This window comes from Dermochelys coriacea, chromosome 2, assembly GCF_009764565.3.
Source record: "Dermochelys coriacea isolate rDerCor1 chromosome 2, rDerCor1.pri.v4, whole genome shotgun sequence".
In the NCBI taxonomy this organism is placed as follows: Eukaryota; Metazoa; Chordata; order Testudines; family Dermochelyidae; genus Dermochelys; species Dermochelys coriacea.
The window spans coordinates 263611365-263629700 of record NC_050069.1 but is presented as its reverse complement, the minus strand read 5'-3'; the positions used below and the strand labels follow the sequence as shown (position 1 = coordinate 263629700).

Below are 18336 nucleotides of genomic sequence, written 5' to 3'. Positions count from 1 at the left end.
CGCGCCGGACTGGTTTGTTTACCTGCCGCATCCACAGGTTTGGCCGATCGCGGCTCCCACTGGCCGCGGTTCGCCCCTCCAGGCCAATCGGGGCTGCTGGAAGCTATGGCCAGCATGTCCGTTGGCCCGCGCCACTTCCCGCAGCACCCATTGGCCTGGAGCGGCGAACCACGGCCAGTGGGAGCCGCGATCGGCCGAACCTGTGGACGCGGCAGGTAAACAAACCGGTCCTGCGTGCCAGGGGCTTTCCCTGAACAAGCGGCGGACCGGCTTGATAAATATAAAAAGATAAATATATTTGTATAAATTACTTTTTGGAGGCCATGACTTTAAAAGTTATTATCTTTTATGTATGTCGTTCCAAAAGCATTGTAAGTACTTTACAGTCAGCTAAGAAGACACTCTCCTTGCCCAGGGAACTTACATTCTAGATCCATGTCAAACACAGGGAGGGCGGTGGAATGCAGCAGAAGGCAATGATCACTGAGGCCAAAATTTAGCAAGGTTCAGAAAGGGATTGGACATTTATATGGATAACAGGAATATCCAGAGTTATAATAGTTCATGCTAAAAGATTTTGGAAGAGATACTAACCCACACGCTGCAGGTGTTAAGCAAATCTCTACCTTTTGGGGATTAGGAGGAAATCTAACATGCAACAGGATTATCCCACATCTGCCTAATGTGAGGTTTCTTTCACCTTCCTCTTGAAGCATCTGGTACTGGCAACTGTGAGAGACACGAGATTGGACTAGAAAGACAACAGGTCTGATTCAGTCTGACAATTCGTATGTTCCTATTAATCAGTAAAGTATAGCATATATCTTGTTAGTACTGTGGTTTTTGTTTGGATAGTCTTTTAAAATGATTATTTAATTCATTGTTTTTTAAACTTCAAGTATGGGGGAAGGCTATCTGTGGTCTGGTTTGTAAACCACTACCAGAGGGGAAGATTGGTTTGTGGCATCTATGACAGAGCAGAGGAGAGAGTGCGAAAGGACACGAAGCCAGTTAGATGGGAGGCTGGTTTTGAAAAGGTTCTCATTCTGTAATCTTCTGCTCTGATTTTTTTTCTTGTTTTGTTTTTAGCAAACCATGGACTCCGACAAAGGACTGAATGAAAATTTAAAAATCCAGTTTAAGGCTTTACAGGAGCAACAGCAGAAGAGGCTACAAAATCTTATGGAGAAAAAGAAAGAAAAGCAGCGCATTCAGAAAGGCAGCAGCAACAACCCAAAGGAGACTTTTGGAGTCCAGGATGATTTAAATCTGTTTAAAGTAGATGGACAACTATCAAATGAAGAGATCAGCAAAAGGTAAAGGTACAGTTCACATTGTTAGAAAGGATACAGAACTATACTTAGCACCTCGTCCTACAAACTCCCATTGACGTTAATATGTAAAATCACTACTGACATCACGGATTGACAATCTATCTGTAGGACTATCAGGTCTCCATCACTATAGTATTTGAGTACCTCATAATCTTCAATGTATTTATCCTCATAACACCCCAGTGAGGGAGGGAAGTGCTGTCTATAATGCTTGTAGACCAGGTGCCAACTCATGCCAAGGCCCAGAACCTCACTGATGCTTTTCATTAGCTTTCCACAGCTCATCTCTACTCCACTGTGACTTACTCCCTCCTTTTTGCTTTAGTTTATTCTCAAATCTAACTAATAAAGCAATATGATATGATGGAGATGTTTCTCAGAGGAAAGTCTGTTTATATGCAGTTAGGAGTTTAATCCTCCTCTGGCAAAACTAATTTTGGTCAAATTTTGGAAAACAGCTCTGAAGAAAACCTATGTGGAAAGTTGGAAATGGAGGGTTAGATTTTTAAACTATTCCTGATTAACTGCATAACTGTTTAAAAATGTATTTGTGCACAAGTTTATGTCCAGCAAAAAACGGTACTGTTTTACTGTACGAGTCTCTATGGAATTGGATAGAAACCTGGGAATAGCGTATTTTTTCACCTCTCTGGGTGGACTGCGGCATTGTTTGCTCTTCTTCTTTTTGAATATTGCAGAAGGCTTTGAATTCCCTTTAATCTGGGGGTTTACACCAGGAATATACCACTTAATTATGAGTGTTTTGAAGCTTTCCTTAAATTGGTTCTGCTAATTATATTTATACAGGGAATATGTACCTAAAACCAGAAATTGATTTGGGCGGAGAAAACGCCTCTTTTTTTGCACAGGCATGATTTGGTCTCTATTCAGAAACTGACATTTATGGGGACCCTTTAAGAAAGGCAAGGAAGGATGGTCCAGTGGCTAGTGCACTAGTCTGGGCTCTGGGAGACCCTTGTTCAATTCCTACTCTTCTGCCAACATCTTGTGTGATTTTGGGAAGTCACTTAGATTCTCTGTGGCTCTTGATTAAATAGGGATAATAGCACTGCCCTTCTTCATAGGGGTGCAGTGAGGATAACTACATTAAAGATTGAGAGGTGCTCAGATACTGTGGGGATGGGAGCGATCTAAGTACCTAAGATCTTAAGTTCCATTGTATGCAGTGTAGTTGGAGCCATGTCAGTCCCAGGATATTAGAGAGACAAGGTGGATAGGGTAATATCTTTTATTGGACCAACTTCTGTTGGTGAGAGAGACAAGCTTTCAAGCCACACAGAGCTCTTCTTCAGGTGTGGGAAAGGAACTCCCAGCGTCACAATAAATGCAACAGGTGGAGCAGATTGTTTAGCATAATATTGTAAGGGACTACTCTAGGTAGAGTGGCCTGTTAACATCTCTGCAGTTATAGGACAAAAAGAGTTAGTTAGAGGTTATAGATTGTTGTAAAGAGCCATAAAATCCAGTGTTTCTGTTCAGTCCATGATTTTTAGAATCTACCAGAGCAGTGAATGACAGAAGCTGGGAGTGGGCTATAGGGGATGGATCACTTGATGATTTCCTGTTCTGTTCATTCCCTCTGGAGCACCTGGCATTGGCCACTGTCGGAAGGCAGGATACTGAGCTAGATGAACCTTAGGTCTGACCAGTGTGGCCGTTCTTATGTTCTTATATGAATTTAAGCTCCCAGGCTCATCTTTTGAAAGGGTTGTGCATGTTTCCTTAGAGGATGAGGACTAATAGGTCAGAAATAGAGCAATCGCTTCATGAAAAGTGTTCACCCACAAGTAATAGGGTGTTTTGTCTTTTATCAGTTTCCCGTGTGAGTTCATTGGAAAGGTAGTGACTGTCTGGTTTTGTCCATGTAATTTTTATCCAGGCATTTAATACCACATGTTGTGAAAGGCATGTGTAGGATTCATGGATCTTGAAAGGTGTGTTGTGGGGGATGTTGATCATTGTTGCAGGTATGGAGAAGGAGACGCTAAGGTGGGAACTTGTGTGGTTTTCTCAGAAGAACCAGCTATCTAAAGCTGGGGACAGTTAACTCAATAACCTAGTCAGGAGTCCTACCAGAGCTAACTTTCTTGTAGTATTTCCACTGCTTGTCCCAGATAAAGACAAGAAGCACTGAAGTTAACTGAATTTATTGACTCTGAAAACTTAATTTACTTATCCCTAGTGAACGTAGCTCATTAGGTATGGTTTTATGTATAATCAAACTTATTATTAATTTTATTATTCTGAGCATATATTTGAAGCTGAATCTGCCATAATTGCTGATTTATTTTCTAGGTTGCTTGAGGATGAAAACGAGCAGCTTCAGGATCAGCTTCGAGAGGTCATAGATGAAAATGGCAGGCTTTACAAACTGGTGAAGGAGAGAGATTTTGAAATCCGGCAGCTTCGAAAGAAAATAGAGGAGGAGAGATTAGCCCTGAAAGGTAAACGGAACAGATGTATAGACTCACTACTGCAGCAAGACAGGCCATCTTGTAGGAACTTGTTTTTGCTTGATCCTCATAACAATAGCTGGTAACAGGACTGTGGTAATAGTTTAGATCATAACAATGATTTCATATGTCATCTCTTCACTTCCTACATGCTACTCCTCCCAATACTCTACATCTTCATCCCTTCTACATAGCACTACCCAGCCTGCAGGAGTGACTATGGATTTTCAGCATTCACATCTTCCATTGACTTCATTTGGAGTTGCAGGTTCTCAGCCTTTTGAAAATCATGCCCTGCGGTGTTAGGGCTATAGTAATTCCCCTGCACTGATGCTGTATGAGAGAGTGAGGGAAACTGAGGGCTCTGGGTCTGGTGAATTAGTTAGGCCTTTTAAAAAGAGACTGATTGCCTGAGAGGATTTGGAGCTGTCCCTAACTCTCAACTATATCACAGAGGTGTGTTACAAGGGACCCTCTTTCTTCTGATTGCTATTATATTTTAGGGTTTCTCAACAATCACGTGAGAGTCCTTAGAGGCTTTTCTTCTTCCTGAATATCAGAAATTATTGAGGAATGGTGGTATCAAATTTAGGCTGGACGTCACTTTTCTTCCACTCTCTGCAACTGAAATGGCAGCCAGGGAGAGCAAGCCCAGTAACTTCAGGCCAGAACATCTTTAAAATGAGGAGAAAGCAGATCAAAAAGCAGCGTGTGTGTAGTCACGGCTGATGAGGAGCATCTCTGCAGCACTCTGTGCTTTTATTCATGTGAGGAAAAAATGCTCTTTGTGCTGCATGTGTATTGTTGTTTTCCCCCGGCTGAATGCTTTTAGGACCATACTGGGCCTCTTCCACTAGCTGCCAGTGGCCTTTCACTGTCACCTCCACAGGCCTCTTCAGTGTGCTACCTTGGGCCTTTTTTCACTGACTACTGTGGGCCTCTCCTTTTGGCTACCAGAAGCATCTTCCTTCAGCTACCACAGGCCTTCATGTTGGCTACAGCAGGCCTCTTGTCACAGGGAACTTATGTGGGCCTGTTCCAGGTATAGTGAGACATAGTGGAATTGCTGGTGGGGATTAAAGGTTGTTCTCCTAAACTTTGTCTTTGATGTCACTGTCATTGACTCATTATTATGATACTCTTGAATTTCATTCTCATGTGCTTGTAGAGGAGGAGTTAGAACCTTCTCCAAAGATGTAAAGCAACTGTATCACCCTTAGTGAAACCACTCAGGTGCTTTTAGCATCATCACTCAAAGTGTCTAGTTCTTCTCCTGTTAAAATCTCACCATTTCTATTAATGCTTTTATCTCTTTTTCTAAAGAAAAGTTTGGGCTTGCTAAATGCTCCTCTTTCAGTCATATTGTAATTACATGCTCCGGTTGTCATTTTTCCCCCTAATAAACTCCAGCTAAGGATGCAGTAAATTCAGATCTCTCAGCTGAAATGGGATTTGTGGGTGTTGTCCAGAGGAATGGACACCTGGACCTATGGGTTTTAGTGCTGGATTTGCCACTGACACACTATGTGGTCTTAAACAAGTCATTCAACCTCTGTGTTCTCATCTGTAAAATGGGAGTAATGATATTTCCTATGTCAGAGAGAAGGATATTCTAAGAATTATAAATCTCCCCACTGTATTTTCCACTGAATGCATCCGATGTGAGTGAGCTGTAGCTGTAGCTCATGAAAGCTTATGCTCAAATAAATTTGTTAGTCTCTAAGGTGCCACAAGTCCTCCTTTTCTTTTTGTGGATACAGACTAACACAGCTGCTACTCTGAAACCTAAGAATTAATGTCTGTTTATAAAAGAGCTTTGAGATTCTTAGATGAGAGATGCTCCAAAAAGGCAAAATATTATTCTTTATTTATTGTATCTTACAGGAGGCACATAACTCATCTGAGACATAAACGAACCTCAGTTCCAGACAGATCTGTTAGCTGTTTATTACTGACATCAAAAATGATGAATCCTGGAAGTCAAATTTTAGAAACTTTATTCATGTTGAAGAAACAAATGCCACAAACTCTTAAATTCCTCCTCTGTTATTTTGAGTTGCATTCCTCATTTCACATCTCTGCCCTGTTTAAATGCTTGTATCACACACACTTGGGGCCCTGGCTAGGTGGAGAGCTATGATTAAAACTGCATAAAACTTAAATAGTACTGGGTGTTTAACAAGTTAGACATGCAGTCCTAGCTTCTTCCACCAGGCGTCGTTGCCCAGAATAGCTGCGATGACCAAAGTAGGAAAGGAGAATAACTGCAATAAGCACGACTGAATGACGCATACCTTATATGTTCATGCTTTCTTATTCCTTGCATCTTATATTTAATAACCAAAAGACAGTATGTCTAATGGTTAGAGCTAGAAACTGGGAGCCAGGACTCCTGAATTCTGTTTCTGCTCCTGCAGCTGACACACAGGGTAGCCTTGGGCAAGTTACTCTGGGCCAGATTTTTAAGGTATTTAAGTGCCTAACACCCATTGATTTAAATGGGAATTAGGTACCTAAATGCCTTTAAAAATCTGGTCTCTGTATCTCAATTTTCCATATCTGTAATATGGAGATAATGATCCTCACCTATCTCTCAGAGGTATAAAGCACTTTAAGCCTCTTGCATGAAAATGCTATTTGTTTATTTGTTTTTAATATAATAATGATCACTAATTGTTAATTATTATGAAGAGGAGGAGGAGTAACAGTTCCTGGAGATGGGAGGAAGTATTACACCAGATCAAAAGAGCAAGAATGATGCAGATATATTTTTCAATAAAAGATGAATTAGTTTCTTTGCAAGGATTTTAAATAGTAACACATATGGGGTCACATTTTCCCCACACTCTGTGTAATCCATTTTAAGTAAATTGAGTTGTACGAGGCATAACGTTTTCATAAGAGATTTAGAATTAATTGGGTTCCATGCATTGCATCAGAATTCATGTGATATGAGATACAGAGGATCCTTACAGACATTGGCAAACAGGTCATCACAAAGCTTGAAACGCTGAGGACTATGGGGGTTTGGCAGCTAATGGCAGTAGCCCAGCTAAATCTTCATATACCTGCGGAAGAATTATACTACTCAGGGTTTTTACTTCCTGTGTATTCTTGTAGAGAGAGAGAGATTCATGTACGTGTTTTTAATTATTATTGTACTTGTACATAGTACCTTTTCATCACTTAAATTACATGATAGTCTGAATAGTATACAAAAATTACTTTATCTACAACTCGGAGAGAATGTAGCATCTGTTTGACAGTGTACAGTAACACTGTGCAAATATTAAGAACCCATGTGAAAGTACAAGAGGTTTTTTAATAGGAACAGTGTAATTACCCATTTGGCATGTAGCCAGGACTCTAACCCTTTAGAACAGTGAAGGGATCGAGCAAAACTGGTACCTTTGGTTCAGCAGCTGCTCCAGTGCTAAGCTGCCAGCGCAAACCGGGCATTGGTATTTTCACCACCATGTCACGAAAACCTACTCAAAACAGGCTCTCACAATACCGTGAGCAAACTAGCTGGGCCTTGTCTATACTAGTGCTTATGCCATTGCTACTCCTAGTGCAGCTGCATTCTTGCTGGCATTTGTCGAAATGTGGGTTATAGCTTAGCATGGACAAGGCATTCATGACCAGAAGTGGAAAGGGCCTCTGCTTTATGTCTCATGCCAAAGACGGTAGCTCCAGGAACATAACGCCTCCAGCACCATGATAAGATATTGGCTGAGCACTAACTGAGGGCTGAGTGGCATAAGTCGGATCATGAATGCCTCTCTCTCCCTTGCTATGCACTCTCTCTTTTTAACCATGCAGTTGTGCTTAGTACAGATCTAAGTGAAGGAGGTTCGGTCATAAAAATACAGTACGCTCTTGGTAGAGAAGAAAAACATTAGTTAATCTGGATTCTGCAGCTAAGATTTTTCCTTCATTTTATGTATTTCTCTTTTTTTTTTTTTTTTTTTTTTTTTTTTTTTTTCTTCAGGGATGTCTGGTTTAGCAGGGGATGTTGCAGCTACTAAAATCGTTGAACTGTCCAAAAAGAATCGTGAGCTAACTGCTGAGACAGAGAGTGAAAAAGCCAAAGTGAAACAGCTGAATAACAAAGTCAAAGAGCTTGAAAAAGAAGTACGGTCTCCTCTGTTGTCATGGTAGAGCTTCGAAATCAGGCCAGTAGCTTTCTGAGGGCAACGTCGGCTTGAGAAACTGGTTTTGATTCTTGTTGCTACTGGTCAGCTTGTTACAGCATCAGTTCTTGCCATGGGTTCTTTTCATCCCTGCCCTTGGAAGGACAGATAGGGTCATTCTTTTAGCAGTTTCCATCCTTTCTGGAAGGATGGGAATGAGGTATAATGAGCCAGAGATTCATGAAATGCCAGTTAGAAATAGTAATTTGTGTCTGAAAATGCAGGTGCTTGTCCAAAGGGTAATCACAGCAATCTTCTAGTTATGCTTTCTGGGGTGGCTCTTTTTTGGTAGGAATTATTTCTCTGCACCTTGGATAATGAGGCCACAGACCTGTAGAGCTGTCCCAGCTAATCAAAAGGAGCCCTAACATTCCTAAAGCTCAGTCATGGGGCATTACACAGTAGGATTTTTCCCCTTTAAAATACCTATGGAGTCATAGGGTTAAGTAAAATAATTTATTTTATTCAATTGTGCATGATTTTCATATAAAATGGGTGAATTGGAATTCAAAAGTCTACATTTTATTGAGCAAACCGATTTTAGACGTGAGCATCTGTCAGGGTTCCCTCCCCACTCTGAACTCTGGGATACAGATGTGGGGACCCGTCTGAAAGACCCCCTAAGCTTATTTCCACCAGGTTAGGTTAAAAACTTCCCCAAGGCACAAATCCTTCATTGTCCTTGGATGGGTACTGCTGCCACCACCAAGTGAGCTAGACAAAGATTCAGGAAAAGAATTACTTGGAGTTCCTGTTTCCCCAAAATATCCCCCTAAACCCCTTTACCCTTTTTCCTGGGGAGGCTTGAGAATCATATACCAACCAAATAGGTAAACCAGGCGAGCACAGACCAGACCCTTGCGTTTCTAGGACACTAAAAACCAATCAGATTCTTAAAAACAGAACTTTATTATAAAGAAAAAAATAAAAGAAGCACCTCTGTAAAATCAGGATGAAAGGTAATTTTACAGGGTAATAAGATTTAAAACACAGAGGATTCCACTCTAGGCAAAACTTTAAAGTTACAAAAAACCAGGAATAAACCTCCCTCTTAGCATATGGAAAATTCACAAGCTAAAACAAAAGATAATCTAATGCCTTTCCTTGCTTTTCTTACAATTTTTGTAATTTAGATGCTTATTTTAAGTAGGGTTTTAGGAGGGATTGTTTTTTTTCTGCCCTGGTCTCTCTCTGTCCCGGAGAGAACAACAAAGAAACCACAAACAAAAAACCTCCCCCCACAGATTTGAAAGGATCTTCTTCCCTCATTGGTCTTTTTGGTCAGGTGCCAACCAGTTTATTTGAGCTTCTTAACCGCTTAGAGGTAAAGGAGGGATTTTATGCTACCCTTAGCTGTATGTTTATGACAGCATCATAATAGGATGTTCTGATCCCAAGCATTGATCTCCATTGGACTTGATCTGCATTTAGGTACATAGATACCTGCTTTATGTACCTAACTCCTGAATGTGAGCATCTCTCAGTGCCCACATTTGACGACTGATCCCACAATTGCAAATCAGCAGTTGGTTGCGGTTCTTTCTTTTAGTAAAATAGCACAGCTTCTCTCAGGGAAGATTTAATTATGTGTTTTTGAAATGTGTATTTATGTGGCTACCTGGAAAATTTAGTGGAAGATGAAGATATTTTTGCTGGAATAATTAAAAGCTACAAATGCTTTTGAAGTCACTGTTATTCTTCAGCGTAATCTTCCTTGGAGTTATGCTCTGGTCACTGTATGCATTCTGTAATGTGTGCATGTGTTTCAGCTACAGACAGCCCTGTCTCTTGGTGGCAATGACTCAGGAATCAAGCAATCGATGTTGAGAACGATGGAAGGAAACTCGGTATGAATTAAGAAAAGGAGTACTTGTGGCACCTTAGAGACTAACAAATTTATTTGAGCATAAGCTTTCGTGAGCTATGTTTTTTATAGAAAAATTCAAAATGACAACTAATAATTTGTTCCTTTCTGTTGTACAGTCTCTTTCATCATGATGAAAGCATCTGTCCTTGCCATTGGTGTTATAATCTGTCCTAATTGTTGTATGTTCAAACTCAGTGAGTGAGTTTGAGTGGGTGGTTATAGTGTTGGAAAAGAAAAAGTTTTGTGACCTAATCAATTGATCTTCCCTCTCTCCCTGCTGCATCTTTACAGGGCCTCCGATTAAACGAGGGTTATAGTACATAGTACAAAAGAAAAAATAATTCTTAATTTTTAAGAGGTCCCTGCCAAGTTCTGTCAGAGTTGCATTGTGGTTTGTTTTTATTTTCTTTCAATAACACAACTCAGTTCAGGGGTTATTCTGCAGCTTGGGAGCCTAGTGGAAGGATGGTAGAAGAGGCATTGCAGAGGCAGGATGACCCAGAGACTAAAACACAGAACTTGGAGTCAGGGAGATCTAGGCTGCATTCCGGGCTCTGCCACAGACTGACTGTGGGATCCAGGGCAAACCACTGAACACTCAGTTTCCCCATCTGTCAAAGGGGTGTAATAACAGTTACTTGTTTCACATCAGTGTTGAGGGTTAATTCATTATTGTTTGCAGAAGCACTTTTGAGGATTCACAAGATGCACAGAGTATCATTATTATTAGAGGAAGCACAATTCACTGCTACGCAGGCAAGACGAACGGGCTGATTAGGACTTGGAGTCCAGTGGAGGTATTGCACTCAGTCTATGATGAAGGGTGTCCCTCTGTCTCCTCAAGACAGATGGGTTTGGTCAGGAGCTATTTGTAGACTGAGACCTCCTTTGCTGAAAGGTCACTGTATCTCTCAGAATGTACATTTACATTGCTATTCTGTATCAACCCATTCTGAGGCACGTCTGAGCTTTCCTCTTGGTCACGTATTGTCCTTTCTGGCAGTCAGTTCTGTTTTCTATAGTGGATTCCATCCTTATCAAATACATTTTCCTTCTCTCAAAGCCTGAAAGTCCAGAGTTGAAAGCTTTGCAAGAAAAATTAACTGCAGCCAACTTTAAAGCAATGGAGTATCGCAATCAGCTCCAAACCACAAAACAGGAACTAAAGATGATGCAAAAGGTACTAGTCCACATCTTGTAATGTATATAGTGATCTGGGCCTGGTTTCTGTAAGGGAGACCGTTTGTTTGTTAAATCAAGAACGGTGCTTTGTTTTCTCTTCGTTTTGATTAGTCTCCTTGATACACCAGGAAGGAAGGCACAAGAGGGGTGATAACACTGGTTGGATTCTAAAATGGAGAACTCTGAGTTATATGTAATTCCTGATCTACCAATGCCACCATCACTTTCCAATATTTCTATTGATAGTACAGTTCTGAATCCTGTAAGACATTAAGCATGTGCCTAAGCGCATCTTTATTCAGCAAAGCATTTAATCACATACTTAGCTTTAAGCATAGGCTTAAATCTTATTCAAGTCAATTGGATTTAAATCCATGCTTATAGTTGCTGAACTGGGGCTTCAGAGCAATTTATTCCTTCCTGATTCACTATGGCCCCTTAGTGCATTATTTTGCACTCTTCCCACGTGATACTTCCTTGTTAATAATGGTGACTAAAGGGATTTTTATCTGTTAATACTGATGGCCCTGTAGTACAATTTGAATGCCCCCTCCACAATATATATAGTATTGATTCACCTTTCACTGTAAGGACAGTTCAGACATTTTATTGAGTGGTTCCTTTCTAAAGAAAGAAGAATATCCAACCTTTAAATATTGAATTGTATTTAAATACCCATTTCAGCAAGAATTTGTTGGTACTTTGGTTCCCAGTGAAGCCATTAATATTAGCCAAAATCTGGTCACAAACAGTTCTCTGTTGTAGTATTGATCTGACAGAGCTGGCTTCATATGGGCTGAATATGAGTTACAGGCACCAAAGGGATACAATAAGTATGTATATAAATTCAGTATTTTGTGTTTGCTAGGAGAAGGGCCACACACACACACACACACACACACACACACACACACACACACACACACACACACACACACACACACACACACACACACACACACACACACACACACACACACACAAAGCCCAGTCTCTTTGTTAATATTCATGGCTCATTCACAGCTTTTAGCAAGTGAAGTTGGTGAAGATGTGAACATTCAAAATCTCTTGAACATCTCTGGCAGTTGGCGTGGACGGGCCCAGCAAATACTTGTTCTGCAAGGCAAGGTAAGTTACTACTCTGCGTCTTTTTCTTAATCTATATGTAAAGTTATCTTTTTGGTGTTTAGAGCTGAGTGCAAACTTGCAAACACATACTGGGCCTCCATGTTTGTTGAAATTATGACATTTTGAACATGGACATATTGTATAGTGCAGTCCTGCGAAATCCCACCTGTTCGTTCACCTGTGGTGAGTATTTTTTTTTCTTCTGATGAGCAAGTAAAATATCAGTAGCTGTCTTGTTATTAATAAGTCGCAGTCAATGCTAGGCAAGTAGTGCAGTCACAAAAAGAAGGCTAATATCATTCTAGAGTAACAGGTGAGGTAATTGTCCTGGTCCACTGAGCACTGGTGATGCCTCAGCTGTAGTACTGTGTCCAGTTCTAGTTGCCACATTTAGGGAAAATATAGACAAATTGGAGAGAGTGCAGAGGAGAGCAACAACAATGATCAAAGGTTTAGAAAACTTGACCTATGAGGAAAGGTTAAAAAAAACTGGGGATGTTTAGTTTTGAGAAAAGAAGACTGAAGGGGGACCTGATAAGTCTTCAGCCATGTTAAAGGCTGTTATAAAGAGGAAGGCAATCAATTGTTCTCCACATCATTAGAGATGTTAAGATCAGGTTAGGTTGTGCCTCGGTGCAGGCAGCTGGACTTGATGACCTCTCAAAGTCTCTTCCTACCTTACATTTCATGATTCTAAATTTTGTATTTGGCTGGTAAGTTTTCATGATAGTGTTACAAGCATGGCACGATGTTATGATCATATTGGTAAACTCACGCCTTAAAGCAAAGTGATGTGAAAACTTGACATGTATTTTGGGGGGTTGGAGAAGGTTGGTTTGTTTAGAAAATACATTTTTTTTTAAAGTTTGATTTCTGCCTTTTAAAAAGTCTTGCAGCATCTAGTGCTGTGTAAGTCAGGTGCTGGAGCACTGTCCATAACCATGGGATATTTGGTTGTGACTGAGTAAGGGAGTGAATGAAGAAGAAAGATTGCTAGTCCCCAATTTATTTAATTCTTAATTTGTAGCAGTTGCAGGAGCATCACTTGCTTGCAGCATGTGGCCAAGTATACAGAAATTATTTAATGCAAATAAATGGCCAGTCATTTAGTGCTCAGATAAACAGGCATTAAAATAAACAGCTCTACAATATATTGAAATATGGGGTTTGAGTTTTTGGTTGTTGTTTTTTTTTTAAAACACACCCACCCTAGGAAATTTTTGTTACATTAATTAAATTATTTCAAACTTCAGCTCCATTGGTGTTGGGAATCCTGCACTTACAATGAGGATCCTGGTCCAAGATGCTTAGCAATGAACCTTCTAGTGACATCTTTAACTCTCCGTTACTTCTGAGGGGCTTCATCCACCTTACTGCCACTTGGGAAATGGAGATTAGCTGCTGACACAGGACATAAGGCTTCTCTCTGGTTGTTTCCTTGTGCGCTGTCACTCCACTGCAGTTAGGTGCATGCAGCTGAACAGGGACTTTTCACTTTCATTGATTAAAACGGAAAATTCCAGCTTTTCTGTGGCCAAAATGGGTCTTACCTCCTGCAGACGTACCTTCCTGTGTCTAGTTGTGCCCACCTGTCTGGTGTAGACATCTATGAACGGGAATTTGAAAGAGAGGGCCCTGCTGCTGTGCCAGTTACCTGTGATTTGTAATGTCAATAACTATATGACATGACTCTCCACTCTGGACCAGATCCAATCTTTGGATGTGGGACTGTCTTTGACATCAATAGAAGCAATGCATACACAGCCAAAGCCAGAATTAGGTCCTGAGTGTACTTTCACATTCTCCCCTAGGTTCGAGAGCTGGAGAATCAGTTGGGTCAGAGCAAGAGCAGAGCATCAGTGAATAATGTTGATGAGGAAATGCTGGCCCTTACAGATCCACAGAAGCTATCAGCCCAAGAGAAAAACCTGTTACGAATTCGCAGCTTGGAAAAAGAAAAGAAAGAAGCCTTGCAGGTAAGGCACGGGGAGTTGTGATAGATTTGCATATAATACGTAATATGTAAGAACTCTGCCTCCCTTTGTGTGGGTGCACTAGAGAAGGGATAGGGCACTGTCACACCCACCCGGGGCTAAATATAAGTAGGGTCTCAGTGCCCAGGAAGTGGAGAAGTGGCTAGCACTGTTGAATGCTCTAGTGGCCCCAACGGGTGTGGGGGGTGCATAGGGCCATGGCAGCAAGATGTGCAGAGAGGCATGGGCTACATACAGTACAAAGGTTCAGCAAGTGCACTTCTCTATAGACTCTTCCCACCACCAGTTGTTAGAATGCCTCCAGCTACCAGCACTGAGGCTGAGAACCTCCTTCCCCCCTCCCCCACCACAGTTCAGCCTTGCAGCTGGCATAACTGAGCACTTAGGTGTACATATGCCTCTCACTCTTGACAATGAGGATAAAATCGGCATTCTGTTGCCCACAGTTACATACCCGTGGGCCACATTCTGCTCTTACCCCAGTGTAAATCTGGAATAACTCCTTTGTTGTCTTATTGTCTCAGGCACCATTCACAATAGTTGCTCAGAGTGGAACTTCATAGTTCTATAGCCAGAAGGGACGACTGTGGTCGTCTAGTTTGGCCTCCTGTATAACACAGGCCAGAGAACTTCCCCAAAATAATTCCTAGAGCAGATCTTAAAGAAAAGCATCCTATCTAAAATTGTAAAAATTGTAAGTGATGGAGAATCCACCACGGCCCTTGATAAATTGTTCCAATGATTAATTGCTCTCACCATTAAAAATGTACACCTTATTTCCAGTCTGAATTTGTCTAGCTTCAACTTCCAGCCATTTGGATCATGTTACACCCTTCTCTCCTAGATTGAAGAGCCCATTATTAAATATTTGTTCCTCATGTAGGTACTTATAGATTGTAATTAAGTCAGTCCTTAGTCTTCTCTTTGTTGAGCTAACTAGATTGAGCTCTTTGAGTCTGTCACTATAAGGCATGTTTTCTAATCCTTTAATCATTCTTGTGGCTCTTATCTGAATCCTCTCCAATTTATCAACTACCTTCCTGAATTGTGGCCACTAGAATTGGACATGGTATTTCAGCAGCGGTTGTACCAGTGCCAAATATAGAGGTAAAATAACCTCTCTACTCCTACTTGAGATTCCCATTTATGCATCCCCAGATGGCATTAGCTCTTTTGGCCACAATGTGACACTGGGAGCTCATGTTCAGCTGATTATCCACCATGATCCCTACGTTTTTCAGAGTCACTGCTTCACAGGATAGATCCCCCATCCTGTAAGCATGGCCTACTTCCTTTGTTCTCAGAGGTATACATTTACATTTAGCTCTATTAAAACACATAGTGTTTGCTTGCGCCCAGTTTACTAGTCTGGGGTTCCTCCAGAGTTCCACTGGTCTTACTGAGATTGGAATCTGGCTCAGTGTTGCCAGTGTGTTTTGTAATATATAATTGTATGTATTTATATTTTGATGCTCTTTATTCTTCAGAAGAGGATGTTAATCAACAGTGTAGTCACTTCAATTACGGGGCAAATGGCAGATCAGGAACACAGTGCTTCAGGTTTTGAAACAAAATTATAATTTGCTTCATTGCAAAAACTGAATCTGCTTAAATCCAACCAGATTCCTGCATACTGCCAGTGAGCAAGTGATGACTGAAACATGCAATAACAATAAGAAAAGGAGTACTTGTGGCACCTTAGAGACTAACAAATTTATTAGAGCATAAGCTTTCGTGAGCTACAGCTCACTTCATCGGATGCATTTGGTGGAAAAAACAGAGGAGAGATTTATATACACACACACAGAGAACATGAAACAATGGGTTTATCATACACACTGTAAGGAGAAAGAAAAGGAGTACCCGTGGCACCTTAGAGACTAACAAATTTATTAGAGCATAAGCTTTCGTGAGCTACAGCTCACTTCATCGGATGCATCCGATGAAGTGAGCTGTAGCTCACGAAAGCTTATGCTCTAATAAATTTGTTAGTCTCTAAGGTGCCACCGGTACTCCTTTTCTTGTTCCTGGGTTAGTGGTTCTTTTGTGTGGTGTGTGGTATTTCCCCATAGTATTTCTCCCCCCCACCCCACCCCCCACTGTTCCTCTGATATTCTTGTTAACTGCTGGAATTAGCCTACCTTGCTTGTCACCATGAAAGGTTTTCCTCCTTTCCCCCCCCTGCTGCTAGTGATGGCTTATCTTAAGTGATCACTCTCCTTACAGTGTGTATGATAAACCCATTGTTTCATGTTCTCTGTGTGTGTGTATATAAATCTCTCCTCTGTTTTTTCCACCAAATGCATCCGATGAAGTGAGCTGTAGCTCACGAAAGCTTATGCTCTAATAAATTTGTTAGTCTCTAAGGTGCCACAAGTACTCCTTTTCTTTTTGCGAAAAAAAAGTACACGGCTGCTACTCTGAAACATGCAATAACAATATATCTATATGTCTGCTTACACAGAGGTGAGTCACTTTTCGACTGCCAAGCCAGTGCACAGCTCTGGATTCTAAAGGACTGTAACTGCTTCCCTGTGCTCCCTTAAGTGAGAAGATACATGTAGACTATGATATGATTGATCTCTTCTGTCATTTCACATTGTTTATTTACATAATTGCAGAAACTCAGTGGGGAACATAACGCTCTCCAGAAAGATCATGAGGATGTGAAAAAAAAACTGGATGCATCAAAAGCCAGGAACAAAGTGCTGTCCAATGAGGTGAAAGCTCTAAAAGGACAAATCTTAATGCTGCTGGAGAAAGGAAAGCATGACGATGAGCTCATAGATGCCTTACTGGTACAGTCTGACTACTGCAGTCCCGCCCTGGCATTCTGGGATTAGTTCTCTAGCTATAATTAGCGATAGTGAAGACGTACTACAACACAGTGACCAAAACATACACTTAGGATAGTTAGAGGCCTGTAAAATCCATGGGGCAATCCTAGGTTTAAGAATATCCAAAACTTCTGCATTTTATATTGAATTGTCTTCAGACACTGGTAAAGATTTAGAATTGGCACAAAGGGAAGGGTGACACATTTGGAGGAGGCTATGGGCTGCATGTTTCATAAGAAATGTCCAGCAGAATTGTCATAAAAGGTGGAGACAGGGTTGTCTGGTAGGTAGAAAAGGGGACTGGGAATCAAGACTCTTTTTAGATTCTATTCCCAGCTCTGCTATTGACTCACTGTGTGATCCTGGGCATTTGGTCGATGTTTGTCAGGAATGCTTACTAATTTTGGGTGCTTCAATTCTTTGTTGCCCAACTGGAGACACACAAAGCCTGATTCACAGAGGTGCTGAGCCACCTACAATTCCCACTGACTGTCAGCTGGAGTTGTAAGTGCTCAGGACCTCTGAAATAAGGGCCGAGGCGTGACTGTACAGTCTTTGCCCAGGTCCCACCCCTTTTTAATATGATCATGAAGGAGTAAGCATTATTATCACTCATTGTGTAGAACTCTGCCAAACACTTAACCTTACTTGTACCTATGTGTACAGGCTCCATTCACACTTGCACATCAGCCACGCACACTCTTCCATGCACTGTGCAAGATCGAGACCTTTGAGTACTGAATTATGTCGCTCTGCAGCATGTTGCTCTGCATTATGCAAAATGTGAAATCCTTGCAGTGGACAGATGCTGAAAGTACTTGACAGGCAAGCTGGTCCCAAAGCACTACTAGAGCTTAGAATGTGGTGGACCAAATTTATCCTTTGAGTAACATTATTCACTTTAATGGACTTACATCAGGGATGAGTTTGGCATGGTATGTTAGTACTACAAAATGTGGATTCTGGCCATGTATTGCACTACTGATACCAAAATGTCTGTCTTACGTGGGAATAGATTTAGATGGGAAATACCATTTTAATGCATGTTTGATGTTCACTATATACAAAAAAGAACATACCACGTGTCATTTCTGCTTCACCAGAACGAGCAGAAGCAAATGCATGAGATCTTAAAGCACCTGAGCCTGCAGGATGAGAAGAACAAGGAGGCCCAGCAGAGTCTAGACCAGCATTTGAACAGCGAGGCTCAGAAACAGAGCAGTCTCATAGGGCAGCTTCAACAGATGGTGGCTGAACGAGAAGCCAAGATTAAAGAGCTAGAGGAGGAGATGGGACTGCTCACACTTCAGGTAAACCTTGCAAAAGG

At 41.2% G+C, this 18336-nt stretch overlaps 1 protein-coding gene across 8 annotated transcripts in view; it reads left to right on the top strand.

Annotated features, from left to right (window-relative positions):
* Positions 1 to 18336, top strand: part of CCDC13 (coiled-coil domain containing 13) — a 37136-nt gene that overhangs the window by 4834 nt on the left and 13966 nt on the right. For 5 of the 8 annotated variants that reach the window (XR_005291426.2, XM_038392334.2, XM_043509755.1 and 2 more), the window contains 10 exons: positions 714 to 766; positions 1090 to 1316; positions 3651 to 3799; positions 7800 to 7942; positions 9771 to 9848; positions 10932 to 11048; positions 12074 to 12178; positions 13990 to 14154; positions 16794 to 16970; positions 18113 to 18319. Coding sequence is in view for 7 of the 8 variants with exons in the window: in XM_038392334.2 (XP_038248262.1) it covers positions 714 to 766; positions 1090 to 1316; positions 3651 to 3799; positions 7800 to 7942; positions 9771 to 9848; positions 10932 to 11048; positions 12074 to 12178; positions 13990 to 14154; positions 16794 to 16970; positions 18113 to 18319 (1421 nt within the window). In the remaining variant the exon portion in view is untranslated. The remainder of the gene's footprint in view (positions 1 to 713; positions 767 to 1089; positions 1317 to 3650; positions 3800 to 7799; positions 7943 to 9770; positions 9849 to 10931; positions 11049 to 12073; positions 12179 to 13989; positions 14155 to 16793; positions 16971 to 18112; positions 18320 to 18336) is intronic. The other 3 variants (XM_038392342.2, XM_038392337.2, XM_038392340.2) reach the window with 1 other exon arrangement.